Below are 13,540 nucleotides of genomic sequence, written 5' to 3'. Positions count from 1 at the left end.
GAGAGAGAGAGAAAGAGAGAGAATGAAACAGAGAGAAAATATAGAGACATTTGGGTACTATATAGTTATGAAATGGGACACCATATTTTGGTGGGATGCATTTTTGAAGGTCATAGGTGGTCTATGCTGTAATTTACACCTGTTGTCCCCATTGTTAAGACCTGCATGTGCTCAGACATCTCAATTGTCCTTTTATCTACTTTTCTGGTAGCACTGGGTCAATTTGACATCTATGAATGTGGATTATTATCCATTAAAAGTGCATTATTATATACAACATGTTTTTGAGAATAAACAGATATAGAAAATTAGAATGAACTGAGATACAGTGAGGTGGGGGGGTCATTGAATTGTTAGATACTTCTCACTGTGTTATGGGTAAATGGTGTCTCAGAACAATCTTGGCACTTTGCAAACCTTACGCTGTGCTAAATACTGGGCTGAGAAAAATAACTTTGTTCAGCTACAAGAATATATAGGCACCATCACCAATCAGAAATGCTTTTGGACAAAGCCTCTGGTTACTCCTCATGTGCCTTTCCCCGTCTGACCTCATGCCACATTTTCAGCTTGGACACAAAGCTGGACCAACCTGGATTGCTTGATAGGAGACCAGCAGGACGCCGACGAAGCAAATTAGGTGTTTTTTTAGGTTTTAAGCGAACCCAAGTGTGACTCGGGATTAATGCTTTTTGCAGGTAAAATCCACCCCGAATCACGCTCGGGATTACCGCCGGGGGGGCTTATTGTTTCACAGTAAAGTATTGTTTTTTTTTAACACTGCCTAATGCTGAACAAACATTTATAAATCCTTTTGGTTACTGAACATGTATCTGTAATATTATCCCCTGGAAATGAGTGCTGTAGAGATTTATTTTGTGCCTCCACAGGAGACTCCTTACCTCTGCTTCATGTCCATGGCATGTTCTAGAATCTTGCCTTTCATTGGCTTCTTTCAAGAGGGTCTTCAAACACTGAATTTCTTCATTTTGTATGGAAAGGGTAGATATTAGCTTGTCTCGTTCACCTTCCATTTCCATATATCGTAGCTTCTCAAGATCAAGCTGCTCCTGTCAGAATATGCAATGTTTACAGCACATTTATCATTTTTACACAATCATTTAATACAAATCAAAGAAATTGTATTTTCTGAACGTCACTGCAGTATTAAAGCATATAAAGCATATAGTAATAAAAAATGTTATATATTGCAGCTTACTCCTGAAACATAGTGGCAGCATTTTAGTAGGAACAGAATACCCCTGTTGGCCCTGCAAAAAATTGTCTTTGACACATCCTGTGAGCTGACAAGACCACAACAAATTGTATCTTTGTTTTGTAAATTAAGGAATACCATTAACTATCATGGAGATCAACAAAAACCGACAAGTTTGAAGTCCAGCCTGTGTTACATCAATAGCTGCCTCCATAGACAAAGTGGAGAAATGAGTATAGTCACTAATGTACATAAAATGTGTAATTTAACCCTTACCAGATGTAAATAAAATGAAAAATGAATGTATCCACCACATAGAGGTTGAGTTTAAATGTATTCCACAGGTATTTTCTATATTGTCTAAAAATGTTGTTTGCCTGAAATAAAAGCAAACACAGCCACTAAATCCAAGAACAGGCAAGTTGTAATATATTAAGTTTATGTCCTTGGGTTATATTAAAATATGACAACCTATCCAATCTAAAGGGGTATATATTTTAAGTTCTTGTTATATTTTTGTATTGTATTGCATTTCTTATTGTATTGGAATACATCATATTTTATATATGTATATAGCTATACACACACATACACACACACACACACACACACACACACACCTTTTTCCTATGGGGAGAAAAGTAGGAAATGCCCTTGAAAATAGGAGTCCTTCAAACATGTCAGTACAAAGTCAGTACATATTACTGAACCTGATAGAAAAAATGGACATACTGGTATTTTTGTGCTAACATATGTAAAAGCTGCTACAAAGAACAAGCACAAATGTGAGGCAACTATCAACAACCAGACTTCATTTTGCAGTTATCAGTGACAGAAAAAGTCCAATTATCCCTTTATAAATCTGGTGTCCCAAGATTGCAAAAACCTATCATAAAGAATTGCCAAGAATTAAGGTTAAAACATTTTTCTCCATTCACAAAGAGCATCCTGGTGTCTTTTGCAATGACAATAAATGTCTTTTAGAAAGTTCAGGGCAAAAGAACACTATTATCTACTGTATTCTGCACAGGATTAAACAGAACCTAGAGGAAGGTAGGTACCAGACTTTTTTATTGTGTTCCTGGACAGCCCTGACTTCTCATTAATGTAACACTGCCAAGTTATATGTTAAATTCTGTTAAATCTGGTAGAAGTAGTGATGTCCCAGCTTTACTTCAAAGAGATGAATCAGGACCTGAATCAACTTTATGACTATCTAGACAATATTTGTTCCTGCTGATACAAAGACAGTTCTTTGAAAATATAATTTCCTGTTCCGTCTTTTTTGAAAAGTGACCATGTAAATTCCCCTAATTTATGCAAACAACCCATATAAACTGCCAGTATAGAGAAACATCTAAGGTTGTCTTAGTTCTCTCTTCTATAATTAGTTTACCATGCACACCGCATGCAATGTAGTTCCCTTAAAGTGAACCGGATTGAACTAAACATTTTTGAAATGCTCTGTTGCTTCTAAGTAAACTGTATAGATGTCACATTTTTTACTCTGTCCATTATCAATTCAGCAGCCCAAGTTATAGAAAGAGGCTTGACTTTGACCCCCAAGCTTAAAATTAAGGCCAAAACATCTGGGTACTACGTCTAATAAGAAGTGGGCCCAGCTCCAGTAAAAGTGGGGGATTAATTGTCTATGATCCAAAAAGGCTGAACAGATATATAGAAATTCCACTTTTGAAGCCTTAAGTCTAGTACATGCTCCATAATTATCACGTAAAATGATTGCAGTGGTTATTTCCAGTAAGAACATATGAGAGCTATACACACAGTGCTCATCTGTTCTACAGAGAGGGAGAGAAAGAAGGATGCAGCAGGAAGCACACTGCTGCATCCCACCCAATAGTAAAACAATAGCAGACATTAGTATCTGTCGTAGCAATATGGCATGGCATTCTCCAGGGAAAAAACGGAATCAGGTGAAAAAAGGTGTCTGTAAGAGGCTCAATACAAGTACTTGCAGCAACCACAAGGTGACTGCAATTTAGCACTATTTGTTACTTTAGATTAGGTGTGTCTTACTGAACTGAAAAGGCATCTTCATTAGCCAGTCTATACACAGGGATTACACATACTGTATATGGGAATTTTTCCCTACCAGAAGAAGCATTGCATATACTTTTGGGATTACCTCATGCCTGCTATGTTATTTGGTTCCACAGTGACAGTGGAACACATTTCAGAGCCTGCTAGGAATATAAATGAATGCAAAACCCCTTTTTCATAAGAGAGATACATCATTTACAAATATATAAATGTAATAGTATAAAGCATAAAATGTAAAAGTATAACAGAAAGCCCCCTTGTTCTTGCAAAATTTAGATCTAGGCCATTGCCTAGTAATACTTCCTCTGCAGCCTACTTTCAACCGTTTTAGTCAAAATGAGATTAACTAAAAGCTGTTTTAAGGGTTCTTGAGTGCTGTTACTAAGCAGAAGCTAGCAGAGAAAACATCCCAAACTTTTGCACTTTTCTGTTTTTGTCTACACACACAAAAAAAAAATACGAGCAATGTCACATCAGTAATTCGGTTGCTGGTGGCAACTAATCAGCAATACTTTCACTAAGTAGTCATTTCAGCACTGCAGAATTTCATTTTCAAGAACATGAGCAGTGACAGAGGGATAAATATATAACTAATTTAGCCAAACAGGGAACAAACATGATTACAATGTAAAGCTAGGTACACATGTACAATAATTGTTGTCAGAAAATGAACAACTAACGACAGATCAACGATTATTCATGATAATTTTGAATGATCATATAGTGCACCATTCTGTACATGCTGTAACGATATGATCGTTCAAATATAATCCACCAATAATGTACACAGACTAGATACCATCGTTTGAACGATGCAGTAAGTGACATGTACAGGAGAAAGTGTACTGCAGAACCCTCCACGATCACTGAACGACCGTACACACAATAGATAGCGAACGATCGTCGCCTATTCAGATCCGCCAGGACGGTTGTTTGTTTCCAGCCACATTCCTCGTTCATCTGGTTCGTTAGCCAGTCGCTGTGCACTTTTTTTGTTAGCGATTATTGAACCATTGGTTGCCGATCATTCATTTCCAACGACAATTATTGAATATGTGTACGTGTGTGTATGTGTTATATATTTAAAACTGTGGTGTTGCAGTCTAGTTTTGTTAACTAATCACCAACAGCCATTCAGAAACCAGCTTTTATCAAACTAGAAATAAGTTTCTGTTTGACTGCACGTATTTATTAATTGATTTGAGCACAGGCAATTCTCCACTTTAATTGCATAGCGGAATTCAGGGACCAGACCTCTAAAAACTAATTCAGAAAAGAGACATTTTCTCTTTAAAGTGGAGTAAAAATGTGCCCACCATGCTGGGTTTTAGTGCAGATAGGGGCAACTAATGTTTCTTCTGCAATAAAACATACTTACCTGCCTGATAGCTTTCTCTGTCAAAATCACTGCATAGCATTGGAAACCAGGGTACTTGACACATCCCAGATTCCCTTGTGGCTACCAGGAGTGAGTGAACGCAGGCTTGTGATAGGTACATCATCCCGACCCAGCCAATCAAGATGACTGGAGAATGAAACAAGTAAGAGAAGAGTGAACAAGATGGTGGTGCCCATGACGGAACAGGTGAGTGTAAAACGGATTTAGTTCCACTTCCAGAGCGGTAACCCCCCATACTCAGGGTAGCTAAAAAATAATGAATAAAGCCTTACCTGGTCCCGCCGGTGCCTTCCAGTGTCCTAACCGTCCGATCCGATCCTCTGGCCGCGTCCTCTTCCTCAGTTCTGTGCCCCCGCGGCTGCGCTGGCATTCCCCGGCAGTTCCTGATGACATCCGTGCATGCAGTTGTCGCGAGTGAATGTGGCGGGAATTTCAAATTATTTTGTATTGGATCCAATACAATCCAATACAATTGAATCCAATCCAAGTCTGCTACTGTACAGGTATATTACAGGTTTCAGTATTTTTGATTTATTTATACACCCTTGTTTTAACAGATTTTTGTGTTTTTATTTTAAGTTTATTATTAAATTTAATTTATTATTTTGACATGATTTTGTGTTTCAAACTTTATTATACTCAGGATGTCTACTAGACCCTTGTTTGGACATATTTCGGTAAATTATGCTTTAGAATTACAGGCCTACAATGTAAAATAAATTTTCATGAAAGACAATGTACCGCTTTTATACATATAAATCCATACAGAAATAAACCGCCCAGGAGGTTATAGGTTATATAATGCACAATGAAGTCAGTATTGTACTGGTATTACCTTGTAATGCTTTTCCCGCTGCGTTATCACTCTTAATTGTTGTTGGAGTTGTTCCAGAGATGCACTGTCATTTTTCCAACCATCTTTATTCTCTAATTTAGGTGACATGGGCAAATTGTGGAAATCTACAGGAAACAGAAAAATACTTTAGGAAGACCTTTGCAAAACCATTCTGCAAATCTCAGCTTGGTGAATATGATAAGAAATCAAACTATGGCCTCTAACTAAAAGACTGTGCTACCTGGGGCTCGGTTGTCTCTTATTCCCCCTGCACAGTCTCACAAAAACGTCATGATACAGCCAGTGAAGTCCATATAAATAGCCTTCGATGTTGTGACAACAATGTTGCACTGTTCTTGAATTAAGAGTTAGAGGGCCTGATTTATTAAAGCTCCCCGAGGCTAAAGAGGAACTTGGGTGATCCAGCAAACCTAGAATGGATTTCTTAAAAGTCACTTGTTATTTGTTAGCAAATGTTTTCAATCCTAGATCATATTCATTACAGGTTTGCTGGATCACCCAGCTTCACTGATGAAGAATTTACAAATCAGGCACAGAGTTTCAACTCTCATGCAGTATGTGCTAGCTTGCACTACAGTGGGATAAAAAATATTGGAAATGCGGCAGTCAATTTTGGCACTTTTTAATCAGAAGCCTGTAGGTTGTCAGAATCTGACCACATAGTCCTGCACACTGCTAGACTGACCAGCACTGTTTATGGAATTGTTATGCTCAAACTCTCCCACTGTGAGCTGCAATGTTTGAGAGGGAGAACATGTGAGATGCAAATCTTACATGTTCACTCAGGGAAGGGCTTGTGCAATACATAAATGGACCAGAGCACTTCTTATATTTTGCAATGGGCCTGTTTATGCTACAAAAACTTTGTTTTTGCATGAGATAACACAGTAATACATATAGCAGAAAGAACACGATTTTTGGTATACCTTGATTAGTGTTGTAACAGTTCACTATTGAATGCTGGTAAAGACCTACCTGCTGCAGACAACGCTGCGAGTTGTGCGGTCAGATGCAAAATATGTCTTCTTAGGCCTGCTATCTCAGTTTTATGCTCGCGAGATTGTTGTTCATAAAATTCTTTCTAGAAAAATGTAGTCAGAAATATTAGACAAACTTTTTATCCTGCACGGTGTATTGCACTATTGTTGACACATAAGATCATTTTACCCTAAAGCCCAAGTTTCCCCCTTACGAATATTATCCTAGAAATTTTCCCCACTTTTATTATTGCTGTACTTCTGGCACTATCTGCTTTTCCAGATTTTATTGGTTGTTCAGCTTGATTGGTATACTCATGTCTCTCCTACCTATTCATAAAAATGGCATTAGGACACACCCAAGATTTAAGCACAGTTTTTATATACATATTATTAAATATTAAAGAATATGACAAATTAGGCCTCAGACCCACACAATCAGTAAACTACTATTTTAGGAACATTTTCCTCAAGGGACAATATTAATAAGTGTTCCTCCTTAAAACTAGGAGCACACAGCTATGCATGCTTCTAGTTTTAAAGCTGTGCTATCATTGATAAACTGCAGGTCTTAGACTAGCAAGCAGGAACCAATCATCATACTTTCTAATCTTGTCATCCCTTTAACAGCCAACATAGGTTTTCTAACAGAATATGTTTGAGTTATGTTAAAACAGAGAAGGGAAGGAATGTATGCAGTGCTTCCATGGGGTTCCTGATGTAGTTGGGGTACTGTGCACAAAGCAATGTTTAGTTCTATGTAGAAGGGAGGGGGGAGAACGAGCAGGAGGCACCCTTGCTGCATCCTTCCCATGGAAGTGGCAAAATATCTTGTGTCTGTAAATAGCCTTATTCACAACAGAACAAAGTAGGGGTCAGCAGAAGAATCAAAACTTGCAGGCATGGGGCACCATTGGAAACCCCTGAAAATGCTGAATGCTGAGGATGATGCAGTGCATGAATGGAAGACACTGGACTACAAGAATACCATCCTTTGCAAGGATCTACTGTAAAGATATTTTTGTGGAGAAAACAGCATCTCTTTAAATGTCTTTCCTGCATTAATATAAAAAATAAAGGAAAAACAGAGACTGAAAAAGGATATGCAGCAATAACATGGTAAGCATGCCAAATTGGAAATGAATCAAACATATTGTATGGCGTTCAGGCAACTCTGTTTCATCAAGAGCTGAGCAAGATAACTGTGAAAGTCTACCCCGCGTTTTAAGCCGCCAACATTGACCTATTACCTTTTGCTGCAGTTCTTTCTTGAAGTGCTCCTTATCCATACATGCCTGACGATATGCTTCGTAGGCTCTGTTAAGCTGATCTCCTGGGCTTTTATCCATATTTCCCAGTTTTGTATCATCACTAAAAAGGGAGTGGATAATAACCGCAACCTTCAAAAGATAGGAAATATTGAAAGCCATCCTGAATCACAGGAACATTTACATAACCAGATTACATCACTGAAATAGTTACCTAAAAAATGACAAATAATTGTTTCCCAACTGTTCTGCTCTGTGTCTTGCTCAATCAAGTCATCCTCGGGATGTTTAGCAATATATTTCTGCCTACAGGGATTGGAGAAGAGATAGAGAAGATATATTATAGTCACTGCAATGCAGGGTAATACAAAATCCCCAATTATTCCATCTGCCCAGAAAACAGGCACCAGCCTAGGTGCCAAGGGGCTATAAACTGGGCAGGACTGGTAACACTGCTTGAGATAACACTGCACAGAGCACAGAACCTTGCAAGCTCACTGGATTTCTGGAAGAAAAAACAAGTATTTGTTCCTACTTATCAATCAGATATAAAACAATGCTTTCAATTGAATATTTCCCATAGCAAAATGGAATAAAAAAAAATCACCGTTTAGGGTTTTTCTAGAAGAAGCTGTAGACAGTTAGTGGGCCCTGTATTGTGACCCAATACATGTGCCGGGTGGTGCTCCCGGCTAAAAGTGGCTGGGGAGAACACTTCTAAGGTGTAATAATGAAGCAGTGATACTGACATTTACTAAACATTTACAGCAGGCAAATCCTTCTGGTGTATGCATTTTAAATCACAGTCAATGTTTGGTGAAAATCAGTGCTATATCAATAGACCTTTTAAGTATAATAAAGAAAATGATAACTGCTCATTTATGTTTAGAATATATTACAAAAATTGTGGCTTTTAAATACCAATTATATTTTGGTTCTTTAAGTTTAGAAATACAGAATGCCGAGAAACTAGTTGTTTAGTTTCCAATTTTTACTGAGGCTTGCCATCCTTCCAAATAAAACTCAAACTACGCACACAAATGCTTTAGTGCCATGTTCACCCTTGTTTAACAAGCCGTTTCAGCAGTTAAAGAAACACGAACAGCATTTTTATATTTTTTTAATGGAAAGCAACCCCTATGAACTGTCCTATTATAATAAATGGGAAGTGTACACCTGGACATGCCGTTCAGAAATACCAGCTCAGAACGCCATTGTGAACAAGGCCTTAACATTAATCCAAAGCTGCTGTCAAGTGACTGCTGGTTTCCTAGTCTTTTTCAGTAGTGTCAACTTGAGAGACAAGAATATTATTGGCTTTATGTCATGAGTTGCATGTTTTAAAGTGGAATTAAACTTCCAAATTTAAAATAGTTCGAGCAGGCAGGCTGCAGAAGAGAAATGCTCTGTCATTGTACATTCTCGACATTCATTGGTGCTGGAATGCATGGAGTCCCTAAATTATTCCAACCTGACCAATCAAAATCACCAAAGATCTTGAATCTAGAAAAGCATCTGGTGAAGATAAGGTAGCCAGGAGAAGCAAGCTTTCTTCTGTTCTTTCAAGTGCATGTAAATGATCCCCCGGCCTGGTAATTTCAATATCAGAATAAATACAATGATGGCAGCTTTTGGTTTGCAAAAGGTTTTGATGCACAATAACTGCTTTTACTACCATTTGTGGCTATTCAGGTATATATGTGAATAAAATCTTTTGTAACCAGACATCATCTTCAAAGTTAATAAGCCAAAGTGACAAAGACACCATTGTTTTGTTTTTTTTTTTAAAAAGCATATCTCAGCTAAAACATTGGAATCTAAATGACATCTAAACATCTAGCATGCTTATGTCATCCATTGTAGCTTATATATTCATCTCAGATTTGCCTTAAACTCCACACCTATATAGGTTTGAGTGTTATATTAAGTTCACTTTATAATAAAGCCTAAATGAATATATACTCCATATAATAAATACCATTTACAACAACCCAACAACCCCACAACCTCACTATCCCTCATTATGAAACTATTGCCTATGTGTTGGAATGGCCTACAAATAGTAATACACAACTCTATGGTCCTGTAAAAGCCAGCAGTGTGGCCTTCATTTCTCCAGCCCTGGGAAATAGACACCAGTGACCACATCCTGTCCTAATGTCCTGGCCACTGGTCCTGCACTAATAACATGTCGGTGTTGGTGAGGGGGCATTAACAAGAACATGCAGATCAGTTTAATGGATTGGATGGCATAACAGAAAGCAGCAAATTAGGCAATCATAGGATTGTGGGGTAACACGAGTATGCTAATCTTTCTCCTAAAAAAATAAGTATCAAATTCTTCTTGGGGGGATGTGCCCTATATGTTAAACTTATGAATACACTTCTGTAACCAGCTGCTTTTTAGATTAGCTGGATTTCCGTCGCCTTCATTCGCCTTCATTCCCATAATAAAAGTGTTGGATGAATCATAAAACCAGCAGAGAGCAAAGGGGACATATCTACTGCAAACATAGCAACAATGTACAGGTGTCATAAATTACACAAGAACAATCTGGATTCTGCTTTATCTGGTTGTCACAGTGTCTGTATGTAAACAAATAATACAATTATTTAGAGCAATACTAGACATTTTGTCTGTCATATGGCTTCTTAAAGTGGACCATTCAGTAACTTTAGTAAGGATAATTGCTTTACATGTTACAAGATACAGTATATTCTTCATCAGTAATCAGACTGCAACATTGTAATGAAAAGTCACAAGTGAGAGTCTTCAGAAATGCCAGATCTCTTAAGCTCTTCTGGGCAAGGTCCTTTCCTTCTGTGTCACTGTCTGTGTCTGTCTGTAATTTGCAACCCCAGTGAATGTACAGCTCTGCGTAATATGTTGGAGTTACATAAATACTGTTTATTAATAATAATAATATTAATATTATTATTGTGTCAGACATTTGTAAACGTAGCAAAGAATTACAGACTCTAGGATTTACCTCTAAAATCCTAGTGCAGATCCCAGAAAATGTGTGAGAAAAGTTGGCATTTGTCGTTCTGCCCTCATCCTGAAAAGCTAGTATCTTGTCTGTTATGCTGAATCTCTGGTTTCTAGCTGATGATAAAGAATAGGTATACAAGCCACAAAAGACTAACAGATTCTACATTTTTAAGGTCTTACATTAGAAACTGTATGACCTCCACTGGTTTGGAAAAGAATACCATTATTAATATGTATTAAATTAGCACCGACATATTATGTAGTGCTGTACACAGACCATGGTCATGTCACTAATTGTCCCTCAATGGAGATCACAATCTAACAAAAAAAGAACTTTGGATGCCTGTCTATGTTTTATATGTGTTTGTCTACACTGGAAATTCCTGTGACAACATGACATCATCTTGTTAAGAAACAATGCCTCATTCCTAATGTGCAAGACCTGCAATAACTTCATATAGCAAGGTCTTGGTAAACCGGAACTAAAAAAAAAAAAATGGAAAAAAAAAAGTTTCCCAGCCTGAAATTAAGAAACATACCACCATACCACTGCAGGACCAAAACTACAGGACTGTATTCAGAAATCATCAATGCACTGCAATGGAAAGTAATTGCACACCGAGTAATTTGTGCAGAGTAAAAAGGATGCAGAATCTATTTTTGCATACATTGAAGTGCATCGACAGCAGATTTTTTTTTTGAAGGGGCTGCCGATCACAACATGTCTCAACCCACGCACACATGCAAATTCTGGGTTTCAGGGTTAGAAGATCCCCCATTGATATATGTTATCAGTCCTCTCCTCTAATAAATAATGTTGTTTTTAATAGTACAATGCCCGACAATGTTGTTAATATTAGTGCAATGCCAGACAATCTTGTCTTTAATAGTACAATGCCACAAAATATTGTCTGTTATTTGCCAAAGACAAATCATTACAATGTCACCAATAACTGCAGAAGATTGCCTTGCTCCATTTAGTGCAATCCACGCTTCAAGATGACCATTCTCTACTGCCTATTGTGTAATCGGCCATCGGCACCAAAAAAAGCATGGTGCTGTATTTCAGTTTCCTGTGTCAATAACTTGCTCAACATAGAGTACAACATCACCACCGATCAGTGGTTGGTCTTCTCTTCTTATGGTGAGGACCACAAGTTTACCTCTAGTGCCAGGATACATTAATGGACTTGAGCTCTGAATGACCAATCAAGTTAAAGTAGGAAGCTATAAAACTGACAACTGTTTTCTTACAGGAGAGGACAACATTGCTGCCTGTCCGCTGCCCAATTTCCAAAAGAAATTCTATTTGCGATGGGCAAGTTCTTTGTGATTACTTCAAAGACGGCCAAATAATTGCTCTCCTGAGAAGACTTAAAGGGAGATACAAGCAGCACTAGAGATGGAGGGGGTGATAAGAATGGGGGACTAATCAAAAGTATGCAACATGGCCCCATGATTTGCAGATATCTTATCTGTTGGTCTCAGAATGGACATCTAAATCATACTCCACTGACAAGAAGAACCCAATCTATGAAACTAGTGTTCTCCCCACCCAGCACTTTTCAGTAACAACCTGGCTGTTTTTGGGTGGTTATTGAAGAGTTGGGTCACAATACAGGGTCTGCCACTCGCCTACAATTTCCTAACACTCAGCTTAAAAAAAATTCTGGGTTGAACACTGCACCATGACTTGGACCTAAGAAGGGGTTCAGACGATTACAAAGGCAACACATGTAGACAAATTTCAAAGTTGAAAAAATACTTCTTTTTTTACAGTATATAGCAGAGTGATTGTAATTCTGAAGGAAGGCTCTGCAGGGGACACAGTTTTGTAGGTGGTTTTCAAGATGAAAAGGGTCTTTGCTAAATTTGTTTGCTCCGATACTTCTAAACTCATTACAGAAGCTTTCGGTATTACTCATCAAATCCCACCTAACCTGCTCAGTGGTTACTAAAGTCAAAACAACAATATAAAAACAATAATAAAAGTGAAACATACAAGTATTACAGGTCAGCATTTCACTGACCCCCAGAACAAAGCTTAGGGAAAAACAGGAGAAAAGCAACTGGCAGAGATTTGGTGGGTTTGTATGATGACATTGTACTTCTGCCCCCATACTGAAGAACCAGAAGGATGCCAACAGATAAAGAAAGCCGCCCACATTTATTGGGAAAGGGATTTTACCAAGCCTGGTGAAGCAATACTGCTAGCTCATTAATGTTGCAGAATGCAAGAGTAAAATAAACAAAGGCTGAAATGAATTTAATGCTTCAGTTTAGATTTCAATATAGTGAGAAGTCAGAGAACCAGTCAGGTCAGTCCAGCTTTTAATGCCGTCTACTCTCCACCTCAGATTCACCCTCTCCCGAGATCACAGACATACTATAAGAGATGGTCAGAGACTGCAGACATACTATAGATGATGGTTAGAGATCACAGACATACTAAAGGAGATGGTCAGAAATCACAGACTTACTATAGGAGATGATCAGAAATCATTGACTTACTATAAGAGATGGTCAGAGACTACAGACATACTATAAAAGATGGTGAGAGACTGCAGACATACTATAGTAAATGTTCAGAGACTGCAGACATACTATAGTAAATGTTCAGAGACTGCAGACATACTATAGGAGATGGTCAGAGATCACAGACATGCTATAGGAGAAGGTCAGAGACTGCAGACATACTATAAGAGATGGTCAGAGACTGCAGACATACTATAAGAGATGGTCAGAGACTGCAGACATACTATAAGAGATGG

General features: G+C 38.0%; 1 protein-coding gene across 3 annotated transcripts in view; it reads right to left on the bottom strand.

The window, feature by feature from the left end:
- Window positions 1-13,540, bottom strand: part of TANK (TRAF family member associated NFKB activator) — a 63,922-nt gene that overhangs the window by 24,369 nt on the left and 26,013 nt on the right. For all 3 annotated transcript variants that reach the window (XM_072418236.1, XM_072418234.1, XM_072418235.1), the window contains exons 2-6: window positions 7,992-8,083; window positions 7,760-7,909; window positions 6,508-6,613; window positions 5,512-5,636; window positions 903-1,070 (exon numbers count right to left, since the gene is read on the bottom strand). In XM_072418236.1, coding sequence (XP_072274337.1) covers window positions 903-1,070; window positions 5,512-5,636; window positions 6,508-6,613; window positions 7,760-7,858 — 498 coding nt within the window. In that variant the 5' untranslated portion in view covers window positions 7,859-7,909; window positions 7,992-8,083. The remainder of the gene's footprint in view (window positions 1-902; window positions 1,071-5,511; window positions 5,637-6,507; window positions 6,614-7,759; window positions 7,910-7,991; window positions 8,084-13,540) is intronic.

Source organism: Pyxicephalus adspersus, chromosome 7 (genome assembly GCF_032062135.1).
Source record: "Pyxicephalus adspersus chromosome 7, UCB_Pads_2.0, whole genome shotgun sequence".
Lineage (NCBI taxonomy): Eukaryota > Metazoa > Chordata > Amphibia > Anura > Pyxicephalidae > Pyxicephalus > Pyxicephalus adspersus.
This window is presented reverse-complemented; position numbering and strand designations above follow the sequence as displayed.